The sequence below is a fragment of the Parambassis ranga genome, chromosome 1, assembly GCF_900634625.1.
Source record: "Parambassis ranga chromosome 1, fParRan2.1, whole genome shotgun sequence".
In the NCBI taxonomy this organism is placed as follows: Eukaryota; Metazoa; Chordata; class Actinopteri; family Ambassidae; genus Parambassis; species Parambassis ranga.
In genome coordinates, this window is record NC_041022.1 from 18,133,766 (window position 1) to 18,153,383 (window position 19,618).

Below are 19,618 nucleotides of genomic sequence, written 5' to 3' on the forward strand. Positions count from 1 at the left end.
GACAGCTTGCAGACTGTCCTCACAGTCTGAGCTGTATGAGAGTGATGGTCTGTTGGTCTGTCCACACTGGACCCACAGAAGAGGTGTTTGTATGATTCATATGAACATCTCCTCTCTCTCTCTCCTCCCTCCTCTCTGTCTCTCCTCTCTCCCTCCTCCCTGGTCGTCCTCTGCAGGCCTGCTGCTGCTGCTGCTCTCTGCTGCAGAGAGGGGCTGCGTGACGTCACTGAAGGCAGGAGCGGATCTTGATTGGAGCGCAGAAAAAAATGGGGAGAAGATTGCGAGGTGAGTGAGACGCACATTTCTTTTCTCTTTACCCCTTCCTCCGACCACATTTGTGTCGGTGTGTGTGTTGCATGTTGTCAGCTGCCCCTTTCATCGCCAATGCTCCTCCGCTACGGTTTATTTTTTTTTTTGTGCAACGTCGGGAGTCCGGCTGCAGCAATGAGCCAGCTCCGCTGTGAGAAAGCAGGAAAAAAAATCGTGTAGCCTGCATGCCAGGCTGTCGCCCCTTTCCCTCCGAGAGGGCACAGCTGCTGCCAGCAGCATAGGTGTGAATCCACCTGTCCTCCTCCTTTATTCTGCGCTTTCAAGCCTTCACGGTGGCGTTCATTGCTGCAAGATGAGATTCAGTGATGCCGCGCGTCCACACCCACTTGATACGCTGCGTGTGATTGATCCATGTGCCGTGCAGATATGAAGATCAATGATGTTTATCGCTGATAGTGCCCGTGTTTACTGTCACGCGTCGTTAGCGGTTGTCTGTGGACAGCTTGAGCCTGCTTTGGCCGGGCTTTCTGGCCTGGATGTGTGGAAATTGGACCTACTCCTGCTGATGTCTGCTACATTCAGCGTGCACACACAGCTGTAACATTTTACAACGCTGCACATATCATCTCATATCATAATGTATCCTCCAGTCTGCTCACAGAGACAAGGATAGATTTGGAATGTTCCTCTGAGCGCACTTGGATTCAGGAGGAACGTGTCAAAGCAAATCATGATTGTAATATTTACACTGTGAGAGCTAAATATTACTCCCGCGGGACCTCTGAAACTCTCCTGGCATAACTCAGCTCCTGAGGCAGCACATTGCTGAAGTGACACACAGCCAGAGTTTGGGAAACTGTCATATGACTACAGTGCATGAGAAATCTCAGAGTCAGTGGGCCATAGCCTCTCTGTGCTGCTGTGTGTGTAGAAATCAGAGCTGACAAAAGCTGGAGCAGTCATGCTGAAAAAGGAGGAATAACTATGAGATTAGACAGACTATCTATCTATCTATCTATCTATCTATCTATCTATCTATCTATCTATCTATCTATCTATCTATCTATCTATAGAGATCCACACTTTATGCACACTGGTTGTCATCCCTCACACTGAGATGTCCTTCAGCTACATTCTCTTCTTCTAATGTTTGACACTTCCTTTAGAGGACATGTAAATGTTTCAGTTGAGTCTTCATCCACAAACAGACTGTGGAAGTCAGTCGGTTTTGAGAGATTGTTTTATCTTCATTATTATCATACAGTTCATTTGTAAAAAATGTTTTCCAACAGTGATCAGCACCTACCGACCAAAAGAAAACAGAAAACTTTCAGAGCAGCTTACAGCAGTGGCTTTGCTGAGCTAAGTGGTGGGTTCAAAAGCAACCGGTCTAGTAATCTTAAAGGAACAGTCAAAGTGTAATTTTGTAGGTGTAGTATCATTCAGCATCATATCAACACACTCTGTCGCTGAGCCAAGAGGCCTATTACAACTGTTGCATGTTTGCTGTGTGGAAAGGTACATGGGTGGGACAGCAGGGCACTGTTGTTGTGCCTTTAAATCCCCAGTGGAGGCAGGGACACCGCAGAACTGACAGCTGTGTGAAAGGACGAGCCGGCTCAGCACATCCCTGATTATGGACGGCTGCCATGCACTTTGAACATGGTCGCTGAGGTGGCATCACACTGGCTGTGTTTGTTGTTGAAGAAATAAGCAAAGGTGGCGTGAAGAAGAGTGCTCCCTTCTTTTCTTCCTATAAGTGTCTTCATACATTTGACAGCTGGGGTCTTACGCAGGCTTGCGGTGCTTTAAATGTGCATTTTGATAAACAAGATGCTGTCTATTGGTGCTTGTCTAGTCATGTTGATCTGATCAGCCCATTTAGTGATAATACAATGTACAACATACTACTAACTTCTGCAGATAGTCTAGGTGCAGCGTTCCCACACGTCCTGCAGGAAAATCACTTACTGTACATCAAGTCGAGACTGTGCTTTGGGATCGGATCACTTTCAGGTGGGTTTCTGCTTAAGCCATAAAGCTGATGAACTAAATCATGCACGTCATGCGTAGCTTTCGTTATTTACTTTTCGTCTGCTTTAATTGCTAATCATTCATGTATCATTCAGTCTCAGCACTGACTGGTATGCGTACACAGCTGGCTCAGGAATCTTCCAGCTGTTATGTTATTGTTGCGCCTGCCTGTAAAATGATGTTCATCCAACCATCACATAGAGATCAAGGAACAGGCTCATGATTCTGGCTCAGGGCAGCTTCTCTGACAGCTTGTGACTGCCAAAGAGTCTTTGTACAATATAGACACTATAATGTGAAAATTATTTTGATGCAATTCATTTCCTTTGTTTCCAAACCATCAGGTAACGACATGTTATCAGATTATAGGTGATGCTCTCATATTAAATTTCCTTTCCTTGTTAGACAGCACCATATGTCAAGCCTGTTGAAATAGGAAGTATTTAATTTTCACTCATTTCCTAACCCCTCTCCCAGAAACTTAAATATTATGCTATCAGAGGCTGAGGATTAATGAGTACAAGAGGACCTCAGAGACAGTCAAAATGAAGCCACAAATCATAGAAGCCATTTTCAGCATCATTTCCCACAGACGTCCTCTGTAGAAGCTTCATCCCTGATCTTGTTTAGGCCAGCACAAAAAACCTTGATGTACAAAAATACAATGAGAAGCTTGTTTGCATTCTTTGAAGACACTAAGAAAGTTTGTCCAGCTGATACAGTGGAGATGATATATGTCAATGTTACTGTAATTTCCATCAGTTTTCTGTGGAAAATTAACAAGCTAAACATAAACAGACCTGTACTTCTCTTACATTATCTGCATTCAATCCATACAGTAAGTGCACAGCGGGGATCAGAGCTGTGTGTTTACAACCACATCCTCCTGGCATACGTTGTTGATCTGTGTATACCCGAACATGCTTTAATCATTTCAGTGACTGTCGACTGACCCATCTGGATCAATAGTAGACAGTGTCAGTCAGAGAATTAATCAGTCCATCAGCTAGCATTTGTGAAAGTCTTCCTGTCTCAAAGTGGGCAACTGTCCACTTCCCCAGACCTTTAGGGTCGGGGTTAATCCATCTTGTGGCTCCAGTCGGGTTGGAGCTTAATTGTTTACGTTTTCCTGCAGTCTTACTGTAGTCCTTGAATGTTAATACGACTTCAATGGATGCACACAAGGGCTGAGAAATGAAGCTAATGTGGAAACTATAGTTCCCTCACTGCTCCAAAGGTCAGTCCGTCCCCATGTCTCCATGTAGAAATGTCAAAATTCACTGACTGCCTACTTTAACATAATTAAAGTGAGCCTAGCAGCAGCAGGTAATAGTTATATTACCTGCAAACTGTATTAAAGTTTAACACTGAAAGGAGGCTGATTCAGTGTAAGCAAAATGACACACAAGTCTAGAAACAAGTGTGTAACGGTCGTTTATATTTTGCAGCACAAATCACTTTTAATCTTGCAGTTCATAGTCGGGCTGTGCACACTCATGCTTCAGACAGAAAGGTTGGGCTGCTGCTCCGGCTCTGTGTATCACTTATCTCTTGTGCACAAATGAACTGAAACATTGGAACGGATTAATGTAACCGTGGGAACAAATCATATCTGCTGCACACACACTAGCATTTTTTAGAGCTCATAGTAAATAATGGCTTTGATTATATAACTATTCTTCTCTCTGTGGCCACTTCAGGGCTCCGTAAAAAAACAGACGTTGCAAAGGAAGAGCGTTCCAGAGAAATACTGTCAGATAAAATGAAATGTCTTTGCTGTATTATAACCAGTGTGAGCTGAATCTTTTCCAACCTAAGTGGTTAGGTCTGCCCTTTGCTGTCAGGTAAGGGCCCCAAGGCTGTGAGATTTTCCTGTCCTGGAAGTCCCATGGCTTACTCAGACCTAACTCACTTTGACATAGTCAGGTAGCTTAGAAGGCATGAGGAGCTTTCATCAAACCTCCAGCTGAGTTTATACAGGGAACATTAACCTGTCCAGGGGACGTGTAAAAATCTGACGGGCTCGTATCCATGTCAGATGCTAAGTGAATGTGTTCACTCTTTGTCGCTCATTTAGCACCGATACTCTTTGCAGGACAAACTACAGTCAGGTGATGTTTGCTCTTCTGTCACACTGTTTTCTCTTTATTTACTGGGATATTCACTTTTGTGATGTTATTGTCTGTGAAAATAATTATGTAGGAGTTGAGGGGCACATTTTCCACATGAGAAATACCAGCAGGGATATAACGACATTCATTGTTGAAGCGTGGGATGACGCTCGTGTCACACCTCTCTCACGATGGCTCGGCACCTCCACTATTACATACTGTAGCACACAGCTATCTGCCAGTGAGAGTTCAGTGCTGCAGCATCTCTGTGTGGAAGCTTTGCAAAGGATGGGTGTGATAGCTGTGATACACCTTGAGTCACTCGCCGCCTCACACCTCCAAGCAAAACAAATTTTTATCAGGGAGAGCAGGCGCACAGAAATAAACCTCACCTGACTGAGACAGACTGCTGAACAAAGATGGTGTGAGACTGAGTGGCATTCTGTTTTGGCTGATGACTTTTATTATTCACTGATAATTTCAGACCAGGCGGATCATTTGGTGTTCATCCTTCAGAGCTTAATTGTTAGCAGTCATGTCATTAATGCAGCCTGGGGGCCAGCTGATGGTTATGCTCACTGGTGCAGCGGTTGCTACAACAGCTGCAGAATTCCCAGAATGTGAAGAATTCAGTTTATTAGTGATGCAAAGGTTCAGTAGGTTCAGTCACTTATAGAAAATGGTTGCTTTGATAAACACATTAAGTGTGAGTTATTCCACATGTAAAGGTTTAGATGTGCATGTCAGCAGAGTGCAGAACAGTAAAATGAGTCTCACATGTTGTACACCTGCTCGAATATGACCTAATGTTGCTGACAGCCACACAGCTGTGAATAGTGAGGCCTGAATGTGTCTGCTGATGTCTATCAGATTCTCCATTACCTTGGGTCTTATCAGTGAGACATGGGCTCGTTGGATTGCAATCATCTCCTTCTATTGAATAGTCAATTGATTAATAAATATAATATTAGAGAAGCACAACAAAAAAACAATTTCTTTTTTAAAACTTAATGGTGCTTAGGCACGGTGCAGTCAAACTATATTTGAATCATGTTTTTTTATAGAGTTGGTCTCTACAGTGTGTCTCTGATTAACCCATGTAGGCACCATTGGTGATGGAGTTCTGAAGTGTGGGGCTGGTCCTTCCATTGTTGTGATTGGTGTCTTTCTTATTTTCTTTGTAAACAGTAATCACCTAACCACTTTTGGTTTGCTGTTGTTACTGAGACATTATGGACAGTGGACCAGGGGTGGAGCCCATTAGCACCTGTAGTGAGGTGACTCATAGAAATGCACATGTAACCACAACCTTTTTCTTGCCATGACTCTATCTCTGTTAGAAACCTGAAAAATGTGTTTTTTTTCTTTTTGATTAGATGCAGCATTCATGTTGTGTGCACTTAAAAGGCTCAAAATGGGGAGATATTGCTTCACACTAGCCTTGCCTTCAATGGTGAGATATTATTCCTGTACTATTCTACTCTTGAACAACACGTTTCACTCAGTAATGTCTGAAAGGCTGCTGTCGAAGAACACTTCCATCTTCTAGTCTCATGGCTTCCCCACACTCACAGCCTGTTATCACAGTATTTAATACATCTCTGTATTTCAGACTCTTCACCTGTAATTCCTGGCTTAATGTTCAGAAACCTTTTTTGTGTGTGATAAAAGTGGACTGTCTGTAGATGTTTAAACGCCATTCCAACTTCAGGTTACTGCCCTGATGTAAACAGCAGCAGATAAGGAGCCATTAAGTCCAGATACAATCACTTCTCGTGACCTTGTTGTAGAGAGAACCACGGCTGTATTGAAGCCCTCACTCTGCTTCCTGTGGGTCTGTGCGGACTGATGTTAATGCCTTGTTTGACTGTCTGAAAGGCTTCGACAGACAATGAAAATCAGATTGTTACGGCTCCCCAGCAGCAATAGTTTTCCAGTAAAGGTCCACAGAAAAGAATAACTCAAGAAAGAAAATAAAACAGCTTGTTAGGGTTATGTCACTCAACAATATGGCTTGAAACTAAAAGAATATTTGAACATGTGATGCTTTTGAATTCTGCTGGCACTGGGCACACATGGGTTTGGACAGTTATAAATAAGCTAATGCTAAACACGATGCCACCCAGAGTGGTTTTCTGCCATAGCACCAGGTGGCTGATCTGTGAGATCATTATTACAGAGTCATTCTGTGTGTGTGTGTGTGTGTGTGTGAGAGAGAGAGAGTGTGTGATCATAGCAGATTTTTCCCCCACAATTCTTGTGCTGCTACTTCATTTTAAAGGACAGCTTGTGAATGTGATCAGTGTGAGGTCACAGTGTCAAGACCCTTAGAGACTGATGGGTAACAACCAAAGGGTTGTTCCTACTGTCTGTAGGGATGCAGTGAAGATGGTGTTATATTGTCCGATTTGCTGTTAAAATTTAAAGATGTAGTAAAGGCTGTACTCTTCACTTCTGGAATGTCTCAGCTGAGTTCCACTGGCAGGATGTGACATGTGGCTACGGAGCAGCCTCACTTCCTTCCATTTCCTGCCTGTTTAAATACCTCACTGAGTAATTTTAAGCAGATGGGAATGCCTGCTGTCTGCAGTGTAGTGACTGCGCCTGTGAAATCCTCCTCCTTTAATAAGTGGGCATGACTTGCCAGTACACTCCCTGATCCAGCCTCACCAGACGTCTAATAACAGTCTGTGTGACTTCTGGGGATTTCCAGCGTATGAGCCCTCAGTGAGGAACGGTCTGCATCTGTGATTTGTGATTACACCCCCAGTGCCTACTGCTTCACTCATTAATCGCAGCTATAGATCTCTGAGAGTCTGTCCTGGCTCAGTCTTGGATTGGTGTACAACACTGCTTTCCACTCAGCTGAAAGAATCCAAATGGCTCATGTTAAACTACAGACTGTGCACACTCTTCTGTGTAACTGAGCTGCATGTGGACTCAGATTGTTTGGCGGAAACAGCTTCAGTAAAGCAGTCCAAGTTCTGGGAAGTGGTATTGTTTTTGATATTGAACTACTCCCTGTTGGTTTGCTGCTTCTATAAAAGACAACCTGCAGTAATGTTGAATGTGCTGAATGAGGATGTTTATTATTTAACATACTTCTTTGATCTTCTTTGTAAAGCCTGTGGTTTGGTAGTGCCCGATGGCTATAGGCCTGTTCTGAATCTCCTTCAGACGTTTAGCTGAATAAATATTAGGAGAAAAAACAAATATTGTCTGTATAAAACAAAGCCTGAACAACATAATGTAGATGTGGGTAATCAGTAGAACCAGTATTTTGTAGTTGGTATAGCTTGATATTGCTACTGATATTAGAAACTCAAAAATACCCAGGTGATTTACAGATATTGTTTGCTTATTTTCTAGACTGCAGTAATTATTGTCTGATGTCTGAGACCAAAGAATTATTAAGAATTATGATCAAAGAATTATGCTTTAATTAGAGAACCTCGTTTAAGGAAGCCAACTGACAGATTTCATGTGCTTGATAATTGAATAAACAAATGTTCTTGCTGTGGCTTTCACTGCTCAGCATTTAAGTGGCAAATGATTAAGGTAGATGTCCAAAATATTTTGGTTTAATAGAATTAGAAACATGTTTTTTCTATCTCAAGATGTTTAATACATAAAGTAACATGTGCAGAACCAGAGGCTGCATGAGGAGACTATAACTCCAATCACAGTTAGCGGGGTTGTTTTTCCCCAGCGTGGGTTACCAGATCTCTTTTGTAAAGGGCTTAGCATTATCCAGTCTGACCTCTCAGACTTAAGACTGGAAAATGACTTTGGCACTCTCACTAATGGATCCATTTCCATTCCCCCCCACTCTTCCCTGAGTCTTCCTCTGAGTATTTCAGGGTACAAGTGCAAGTGAGTTTACTTTGTAACCCTCGGAGAATAAAAGGTTTCATGTTTCTTGACCACTAGACTCGTAAATCATTATTCCTAATGAGAGGGTCCTGATAGAAGAGGCTGATGTGTCCAGACAGCTGCTGTGAGGAAGATTTGAGGGAAATCATGCAACATAATAATAATCTGCATTACTCCACATGTTCTGTGTTTCTCTGAGTTGTCACTGACTGCTTCAATGACTACTAAAGCATGGCTGTTTTGTCTTTGCACATCTAATTAGCACATTAAACAGCAGACAATTCTAACTGGGTTTGTAATGATTGTAGCCAATTATCACTTTTTTACAAAAGATACTGAATCAGAATGCTAATCTATAGTCTCTATATATAATCTCTATATAAAGATTATTTACATTTGTCTACATTGTTGGAATGACCACAGCATGTGTGTTTGTATCAATAATGTTCAGTTCAATTGAGTTTTATTTATATCGAACCTTTTACAATCAATCAATTTTTTTGCACTGTAAAGAAACCCTTTGATACAAACTGTTTTCTCTCCCTCTGTTTAGGACATCAGGCAGGGAGACCATGGCAGACGAAGTAAAAAGACCAGTTGAATGTGAGGTCATGTGACTGACCTGGCTGTTCCATTGCAGATGGGATCTCTCCTCTTCCTCCTCCTCCTCCTGCAGGTGTCCCGTAGTTGCTCTGTTCCCACCATGAGAGGATCCGCCAGGTGCTTCACCACTGTGCCCTCATACTGGCGCTACCGTTGTGTTGCGTGAGCGCCCCCCTCTCCTCCGGCAGTTACTGCACGGAATGGCCTCTCTGGACCTGCCATACCGCTGTCCTCGCTGCGGGGAGCACAAGCGCTTCCGAAGCCTGTCGTCACTGCGTGCCCACCTGGAGTACAACCACACGTACGAGACCCTCTACGTCCTCTCCAAATCCAACAGTGTGTGTGACGCCGCCGCTCTGCTGCCCCTAGTGGCAGAGGGAGCTCTCCTCACACCTGCCAACAACAACGACCCATTTGAGCCACTTCGACCTTCAGCTTTGAAGGAGCGGCGCTTTCCTTGCCGTGAGCTTCCTTGTCCGGACGACCTGAGTTTGACCCCGGCTAACTCCAACAGTGCAGCACGGTATATTCCTAATGTGGAGTTTCCCCTGGGGGAGATTTTCATGAAGAAAGCCATGACGTCAACAGATCCGGGTCCCCATGGAAACCCCAGCACAGCTGTAGCGGTGGCAGCCAATGTAGCAGCTAGTGCAGTGGAAGCAGCTTATGAGGAAGGCCTTGCCAGGTTGAAGGCGCGGGCGTTTGAGCGGCTGGAGCTGGATGAGAGGCTGGAGAAGCTGTCTGAGGAGGTAAATCATCATGATGAATTTGACTCTGGCTGTCAGAATCTAAATCTACTCATACATTCTGCAGGCTTAATGTTTGGTGGAGAGTTATTGCACAGACCACAGCCAGACAGGGAAGTCTTTAGGTCAGTTGTTAAACTACCAGCTGCACTCATCCTGGTGCTCTCTGTCTGCTCTGAAAACCTTCAGCCTAAGAGCAGAGAAAAATAACAATGAGCTCATTGCATTCATGCACGAGTCCGATCATTGCAGATCTGTCATATCAGTAACGAGTAGAAAATACCTAATGTGAGATTAGCCACTGCATAATTGTAATCAGGAGTTTTATTTTGCTGCACAGAATAATTATGTGGTGAATAGCATTAATCAAGTCCTCAAGGACAGGGTTGACATTTTTAGCCACTGGAGACTAGTTATTTTTTCAGTTTTTACACTAAAAGAGGTACAACTACACTTCAGATTCTCTGTGCAAAACATGATCAGAGGTGCAGTTTAGTAAGCCTATTTATTGCACATCCTTCCCTAACATATGGACTAGTAGAAACCTCTTTTGTGAGAAGGTGTGTTATGTATTTTTAATGAGCCAGAGATTGTCACCTTGGTAACCCAGAAAATGGGGAGTTTTTTGTTGCTTGTCAGGAGTGTTTAGACTTTTAGTCTTCAAACTAAGGTCAATGCTTAATGATTTGTAAAGATGATTCCACACAGAACATCTCAAACATCTTAAGCAGCACAAATGTTTATTTAGTTGTGTTTGACATTAGGCAGCTCAAGAGCTCCTTTCCCTGTAGGTGGAGCAGAAAATAGCGGCCCGCGTAGGCCGTCTTCAGGCAGAGCTGGAGAGGAAGAGCTCCGAGCTGGAGCGGGCCAAGCAGGAGAGTGAGCGACTGAGCCAGGAGAAGCAAGACCTGGAGGACAAGGCCTCGGAGCTTTCCAGGCAGGTGGATGTCTCTGTGGAAATGCTAGCTAACCTGAAGCAGGACCTGCTGAACAAGGAGACAGAGCTGAACCACAAACAGCAGTAAGTCAAATGTTCTTGTGTTACAGACTTAAGCTGTGTAATAAAGTTTTTGTCAGAGTAGTATTATAATGTAGAGGTGAAAACAATCGATGCACACCACCAGGTTTCGGCAACTCACACTTTGATGTTCATGTTTTCCCACTTCTTCTTCACATCTTTGCATGAAAACTGCAAACATGCTGAAATAGTGTGTTTATTTATTTATTTTTGTTGATGGTCAGTGTTTGTTCGGTCAGTCAGTCAATTATTTGTGTTGTTTTCATCAGTGGTGGTCTTTGGGCACTTGCTTTTACCACCACAAGCCAATCCATAGACTCCAATGTGCAAACGTATGCCTCTACAGCCTTAAGTTCTTTGAACTGCCAAGATGGATACTAGTGGAACCACCACACTGAGCTACAAACCACTCATCAGGCGATCTATGGGCTCGGCCATCTTTATTTATAGTCTATAATTTGAACAGAACCAGATTTTACAACAGTTCAGTTTGTATTTTTAGTCTCCCTCAGAAGACGTTTCTGTCTGTTTGTGTGCATAAAAACACAGAAGGAAGGGGACCAAATTTCAATGCAATTGATGTGGGTGTTGATGTCAGACTGGGTTGGTTTTATCTCATCACAATATGGTCTGAGACAGCACCCCCACCTCCAGTGTTGGAGGGAGGTGGTTTCATATTGGACCATCTGACTGACCCTGGCAGTTTAACCATGCTGCTTTCATAAAGCACATCATCAGCCCTCCTCTCCTTCACCCATGCCTCGCTGATGACAGTGTAACTCTCTGTCCTATCCACCCACCAGATGTGGTCTACATCTGTCCCACTGCTATCACAGCAAAACACCAGTGTCCTCCAGGTCTGGTCAGCTGCACATGCTGAATGGGGGGGTTGTACGGCAGCAGCTTGTTCACAGCAGCTAGTTACGCTCACAGCATCCTGGCAGCCGCCTCATGAAGCTGCCACATTGCTCCATGATCCAGTTAAAGTCCGGCTCCTGTAAACAGACGTGAGACTTGGATGTAAATCACAGCAGTATGAAAGAAGCTGAACATGATTTAGAGCTTGGGTAAGACCAGGCTTTGTATTTTTATGATTTACAGTCATCCAGTTATTCAGTATGGTAAGGTAAGGTTTAACATAAATGCAGTTTCTGTCCTCTTAGTGTTGCACTTTCACAGCCTCTGATAAACTGATCAACAGGCGTTAGAGTGTGTGTACTGTGTCTTTATCTGCCAGGACAGCCAGCTGCATCTTTCTATCGTCCTCCTGGGTTTTTATCACTTCTCCTGCTTCTTCTTATCTGGCTTGAATGTCAATAATAGGTCACAGACAGAAAGGCACTTTCCAAGGCCTCTAATCTCATCATGAACACACAGCTGCACACATCACTGTGTGTGTGCCATGTGTGTGTCTGTGTGCTGCTTGGTAATAGCTTCAATCTATTTGGTAGAAAGTGCTTTTTTAAAATAACTGTTTCAGCAATGAAATGACACAGCTCAGTCTCACATTGAACGGTGTAGTTTCACAATTCAAAGGTTCAATGAAGGTTCAATATATTGTTTTCAGTTGCCTCTGTATCAGCCTTCAGAAGTCTGCAGTGGGTAGAGACTGGATTGGATGCCTAGTGCAGGTTTTTAACTCACACCAAAGCTTGAAATCCCTCCACACAGCAGCAGGCAGAGAAAGCAGGTCTTGAATATGAGTATGAAAGAACCAGAACCCCACCATGTTGTTTTTATCACATCAAAAATTTAAAGGAAGCATACGTAAAACATACGTAAAAAACAATAGTAAACCTCACATGTATACAATATTATTATATTCCATAGTTTTAATTCATAATGTGAACTTACATATAGGTCCTTATATGTTACATCAGACTTAGTGAGGTAAGTTTTTGTGCTGTTGTCAGCATTATTAATGGTTTTATTCTTTTGCAAGGTCATGGCACAAACGGCTGTTTGCTGATCTTTGACAGAACTCATAAGAAAACACCCTGGACTTTGCCTTTCCTGTCTCCTCTCCTCTCTTGAAAAGGTTACAGTAACAGTGATCATGTATCCCAGAAAGCATCAGACTAGGAAGGTCATACTGTAGTCCTTAAAGCTATGCCTGAACTACCTCCTACTTACTGTATGTCAGCTGCTTAGCACCCCCCCCCCCCCCCCCCCCCCCCCGCCATACACAGTCTTCTTGTGTCTGTGTCTCAGAGGAAAAGCTGGCAGTCAAACAGTAAGCGCATTCAGACTCTAAAATACAGAGTAGGTCTGAGGTGGAAAAAGAGCATCACAGTTGGTGAATGTTCTGCAGGCTTGATGACTAAGCAGCGGTTAACTGACACAAAGTAACTTTTTCGATCTCTAACACTCAGCTCCGAGTTTTATTTTATTTTTAAAACAGCCCACTGGCTTTAAAAGCTCAGTTAAACTCACTCAAGGAGATGTGCATCATGTTTCAGCGGTGTCAAATGCTAAAAAATCTGACTCACCTTAGCAGCAGGTTGCTATGCAACCAGGAGGAACTCCTACGAAGTCTTTTGCTGCTAGCAGTGCCATGCATAAAAAAGTGACCTGATAATTTATACTGCACCGCACATAAGAACCCTGTAAGTAATTATGAAAAGCATACAGAGCACCTCCTGTTCTGTTCAGACTTCGTCCCTATGTCAGTTTATTTTGTAGAATAATTCATTGACAAACAGACATCACTGAAAATACATAATGATAAACATCATAATACACTGCAGCACTCTGGAGTAAATAAATAAGTCCCCGAAGCAAGGCTGTTAAATGGTTTACTAGCAGCTGGAATAACTGAGAGCAGCTGTAATCAGCAAAAACGAGAGCCTGAGGAGGAATGAAAGTGCTGCAGCGGTTATCTCTGTCATTTCAGCCTGATTCACTCACATTATGAAAGCATCCTCATTCTGTGTCTCAGAAATATGTCAGAATCTCTCCAGCCATTAACGATTGCTTGATGACATACGATAAGGTTTACTCAGTTGCTATGATAATGGTCTCATTAATATCACAGTAGATAATGTTGAAGCACCATTTGCAATTAACTTGTCAGTAATATTTAATGTTGCGGTTCAGTTTGTGATCCGTTTCACACTTAGCCGAGGAAATGATGGTCAATGAGTGATGCTGCACGAGGATTTAACTGCAAATATCCAATACTGTTCATCCCAACTTTCAGCGGCTATAAGAAGCATTATAATACTGAGAATAGGGTATCTGTAGTAATTCTATCATGTGCCAAAATGTAATGGCTTCTTTTTTGTGTTTGGATACATCACTGAGTGGATGAAAAGAGGCAGCATGTCAGGACTGATGGAAGTAACTGCTCAATAAACCCATCAGTCTGGATGACAAACAAGGTCAATGCAATCTAATTTCTATACCCAGATGTCTGCATACAAATATACAGACTCTGCAGGAGACTTTGTTTTGAGAAGCTGTGTTGTTTGTATCATTGATTAGTGTGTAAACAGCATGTAAGAGGTACAACATCCTGTTAACACATTGCTCTCATTAGCCAGATATCTCCAGCTGTAATTAATTTGTAAGTCTTTTTAATCGGTTAGCTTCGGGTAGGCTGTCTGGTCATGAGTGTGAGTGGAGCTGAGGCGTTTAAGCCGACTGTGATGGTGACCACCTGTCATTCAAAGCGAGTACACACTTTATTATTCATAACTTTATGTTCTTTGCATATAGTTGTCATGAATTAGGACATTTTTGATCAATACAGCTTCTTATAACAAGCTGTAAACATGTTTGTTTGTGCTGTGTTGTTTAACAAGGGGAACTACTGGAATAGCCTCAAGAGGCCACTCCCACATCTCCAGATCAGCTAAACACAGTGGAGGGAGGTGTGGTGCATTTCATTTGAATCTGACCTCAACACAGAAAAGCAGAGAAAACAGACTAGTTTTCATATCTTATTCAGTGCACATACTTGCTGCAGTATAGGCCTAAACCCTGAGGCTTGATTTATTCCTACAACCAGTGATGTTAAAGTTAAGAGCGCCCTGTTCAGCATAAGAAACACCACAGAACATGGAGCCGTGCTGTTTGATGACTCCACGTCACCCTTAGAAATCAAGGCTTTTACTTCTCTGAGCACTGCAAAGTGAAGCTGTCAGGGCACAGACAGATCTCATCTCATTAACAGCAGCGTCAGGGAGAGACAAAGACTTCTCAAGGCTGTCTAATGAGAGGAGGGGATGTAACCTGCAGTATGTCTAGGAGTCTGGGCTGTTTGGACAATGAAGATCACTTTGGTTTCCTCAAACATTTATTTACTTTTATTTTATGCACAAATATATGCATGTGCCTGCTCTGTGTTTTCTGGCGGGAGCAATGGTAATCCTCCTGTATGTACACCTGATGTGTATGTAGACATTACACATGACATTCAGCCTTCCTGTGGTGAGATGAAGAGGTTTCAGACATGGTTCTACATGATAGATAACCCACTCTGTAGTGTTTGAATGATCTTAGTCCTGTGTTGGAGCAGGATTTATGAGCAGAGTGCTGCTTGTGTCTGTCATTAGATGGAAGAAAACTGACACAAATGTCCTTGAGGTTTTGTGAAATGATGGAAAAAAAAACAGAAACAGGAAGGGGACGATGCAAGCAAGCTTCCAGAGGACGCATCTCTCTTCCTCTCATTTTGTTCCGGCTGACATGAAAGGTTGAAATAATGGTCTGTTAAATGATGGACTGATTATAGTGCGGTGTGGCGGAGATTAGAATGCTTCTGCCAGGGTTTGGTGTCAGTCTGTGTGTGGCAGTGGAAACTTGATATTGAGATGAAGCCGTTAAGATTATATTTTGTATGAGGCACAGATTTTTGTGTTGTTCGCCCAGCCTCGTACATATTCCTTGTCAAAAAGATCCTAGGAGAAGAACATTATTCAAATTTGGCAGATTTCATTCTGAAAGGTTACTTTGACCCAGACAGAACATGTTTTTGGCCATGACCTTTAATGTTCCTGACCACTCTTGTACCTCCTTTATCCATTTAATACACTTAATGCTCTTTTTATGACCTGTAAAAGCTTTGTAAAATTACTAGCAGGGTATTTACTGGTACATCTGGTGTTGTAGGATCGAAGAATGTTTTAAACTTAAACCTCATGTAGGGCATCTATCCCAAAAACCTCCTTGACTTCAAGCTTAGCACTTGATTTGTTGCTTTATGTGTTGGTTGTGAGTCAAGTCTACCAGCATACTGTGTGTTCTGCTGGAGCATGACACATGGTACTAGATCAGCTCCATAGATCCATTAACCAATACCTGCCTTAGCTATATAGTCAATAATTAGGCTAGTCTCCAATATTAAAGCCCTTTCAGTGTAGCCATATCTAGTCAACAGATGGAGGCCTGGACGTCTTCCCAAAAGCAGACAGACTTTTGTTGCAGTGAAAAATGAAGTGCACATCTCAGAGATATATTGCCTTTACCTTTGTTCAGTGGGAGGAGGTGGTGATGCTTCTACAAGACTCTGGGAGTCATTCAGCTATAGGAGTACATACACTACCGTTCAAAAGTTTGAGTTTCAATGAAGATATAAGATTTCCACTAAAGTAATCAGACATACAGTCTAGACATTGTTAATGTGGTAAATGACTGTTCTAGTTAGAAAAGATTTTTAATGGAATATATACAAAGGTATACAGAGGCACTCCTGTGTTCTAATGATACATTGTGTTAGCTAATCGTGTCTAATTGATTAGAAAACTCCTGTGAAATTATGTTAGCACAGCTGGACTGTTATGCTGATCAGAGAAGCTATAGAACTGACCTGGCGACCCCAAACTTTTGAACGGTAGTGTAGATGGAGTTGTTTACACTGTCAATAACAAAACACTAACAACACTACAGCATTATTTAAGGTACTTGCCTGACAAACATGATTCATTTAGGACTGATGTCTCCAAACGTGCATGCAACCAAAGCCTGTTCATATTTGTCTCTTGACTACAAAGCCTAACTTATTCATTAATATTATGCGATTAATGACATATTGAAATATATGTATTGCTGTCCACACCAGAGCTTGGACTATTCACATATTAGTCATTGGTTAAAGTTGGTTTGAAGTTTAAAGAATAACTAATGAAATGAAATAATAATGAAGATCACCATTTTCACAGTTTACTGACATAAACAAAAAGAACAGAACGATCATGTATGTATTCGTGTTTTCCTGAAGGATTATATCCAGGACATTAGACTTATGATTGCAAACCAGCCTTTGAGGACAGATTCATTCTGTTTATGAAAATTCAGAGAGCAGAATGTCCACTGGCCCTTTTCTTTCATAATGAATCCACTTCTTTCATGCATTTGAAATGCTCTGCATCATCACCTTGCTGTTGTGTCTCTGTGTGACTCAGCCATCTGTGATTTGTAACAGGGAGTTAAGATTTTGAGAGAAGTGGCAGACCCAAAATAAAATATTTATTTTCTCCCTGATTGATCGTAGCCAAGACCGGATTAGTGGTTTCTTGGGAGACCTTTTTTTCTTTTTTTCCCTCCTTCTTCTTTTCTATAAACACATTTCACTCTGCATCTCTTTCATCATCCTCTTGCTTCTCATCCTTTCATCCTTGTCTGCCACACACATCTCCGCTCACCATGTGTTTGTGCGTAATGCATACAAATGTGTGACATTATGACATGACGACACAATGTAGCCTACTGAAAGTGTCTCACAAAAAAAACACACTATTTGATCCAGGTGTCAAAACAGAACAACACACAAGCAGCTGTCTATTGTTAAGGCATAGAAAGCTGCTCATGTGCCTTGTCTTCCTCGTGCAGGCCTTTCAGTCAATCATCTCTGCTCTTAAATATTAATGAGGAATAATTTTGAATTAATGGCCAGCCATGGTGACAACTGTGAAAGGAGCCTGACCAGTGGTTGTAATTAACATTTAAACAGAATCCTTCAGGAGATCTGGCCTTATTAATCATGCCAGTAACTGCTGCATGTCTGCTATACGGGACTGTTTGTTATGGCTGTTGAGTATAGAGAATAAAACATGGCTGGCTTCATAGTAGCAGTGGGGATTTGTTGTGGGCTTCATTTATGTTTAATAAAGAAATTTCCTGAGGGTTTTGGTTTCATGTTTTTTTTGGACCTAAATTGAAGCTGGATGTGTTTTTTGACTCTGAATAATCACTCAAAGGTGTTATTTAGAGCATGTTGTGAGCTAACTGTGTGAAAATGAGGGTTACAAATACGTGTCATGTGAATGGTGTTAATCCTGCGTGGAATCACCGCCAAGTCCTTTATTCTCAATCGAGCCCCAAACCAACAACCCCAGAAAAAGATGGCGGTCTGCCTCTCCAGTGGGCATTTTTGTCACCTTCAGTCATTTGTTTGAGTCTGTGAGAATGAGGTGTGCGGGTTTACGTTGAAGTGTTTGTGTGTATAAAAATCAGGATTGACAACAGGAAGCAGCCACATCCCATCTCTCTCCCGTCCTGTCAAACCTCTTCTGCTTCCACATGACTGCAGATTTCGGCTGTCTGCTGTTGTAGCCTCTGCAGTTTTTTTTCTAACAGTCTCTGTGCGGTTACCTTCCTTATCATTGGATTTAGCAGCTTCAGTGTGTCTCATCTCATCTTCCTTCCTTTTTTCATTTTCTCTCTTGCTGGCCATCCTCTCACATCTATCTTGCTCCTCTGATTTGTCTGATTCCTTTCCTTGTACATTAGGATTTTCACTCTGAGTGGGGGTTCCTTGTGTTGAGTGGTTAGGCTTCCAGGCAGTCTGGTGCATCTGTGCATGTCTTCCTTACACAGGCAAACCAGCTTTCCTGTCTCTTGTCCATCACGTTCCTCCTAATGGGATCGGTGTATCTGTCTCCAGTAAAACACAGCTCCGGTACAGCTGAATTATTAATAAGGACAAATTACAGATGCATGCATATTCACATGCCAAAACACAAATGGCCTAATTTTACAAGCGAGCTCTGCAGTAGACTCAATCAGTGGCTGTTTTCTCCCTTTGTGATAATTTAGGACAGCCATAATTATCAAGGTAAATTAAATGATTTATATCCAGCAGGAGTATTGAAGTATATAAAAAAACATATTGATGTCATTATTAATTCTTTTCTTTCTTTGCAACATAACACACATTTCATAATGTAAAATTGCATCAGTCATAGTAGCAGCAAATCATCAGCAGACCAGCCCAGACTCATATGTTAGAAGTGGCTGATTTAACATTGTGAAATTGATTTTTGTTTTTTTTCTAACCCATCTTCTACAACCTAAAACAGAAGTATTGGTTGGTAATGGGACATGAAGCACCCTTCATGTGTCATCTGTACAGTCTGCTTTATCATGTTGGGTCTCACAGGCAAACTGTGAGGACACCTGTTCTTCTTCTGCACTACAGTGCATTCTAACATCTTTCAGCTCATTGTTTTGGGCTTTACTTCCCAGCACTTTAGGTTTACACTCACTCACTATATATCTAAAAAAACGGTGTGTTCTTTTTATATATCACATACAGACTCTAACTACTGGCAGCACTTATTACACAGTGACATGAAAACTAGCCATAACAACAAGAAAGAAGGCTCAGTCTTACTTGGACATGATGCAGGAGTGCTATGCATAAGTGTTGTGTTCTCAAAGGGGTTCCACTGCCCTCAAGTGGCAAGACAAACAGTTAATACCTCTTTAAGGTTCATGCAGTCTTATCCATTATATACCTTCATTTAGTTTATACCAACACCTACTTGCTGATGATGAAACTCTTCTTTCCTTTAGCATAGTTAAAGGAGGTATCAGTGTGATGAGGATGAGATGGATAGAGACACTTAACAGCTCATAAACATGTCATGTCAGAGCAGACAGTTTATAATAATGGTTTTCTTATAGTTGCTTTGCTCATTTTTATATGAGTCCGTTTGTGTAGTGTAGTTTAAAATCATGTT

The 19,618-nt window shown here is 42.1% G+C and overlaps 1 protein-coding gene across 1 annotated transcript in view; it reads left to right on the forward strand.

The window, feature by feature from the left end:
* The first annotated feature begins 212 nt into the window (after positions 1–212).
* Positions 213–19,618, forward strand: part of fbxo41 (F-box protein 41) — a 31,785-nt gene continuing 12,379 nt past the window's right edge. Inside the window, exons 1-3 of the mRNA XM_028409806.1 lie at positions 213–285; positions 8,842–9,640; positions 10,429–10,658. Of these exons, the coding sequence (XP_028265607.1) occupies positions 9,092–9,640; positions 10,429–10,658 (779 nt within the window). The 5' untranslated portion in view covers positions 213–285; positions 8,842–9,091. The remainder of the gene's footprint in view (positions 286–8,841; positions 9,641–10,428; positions 10,659–19,618) is intronic.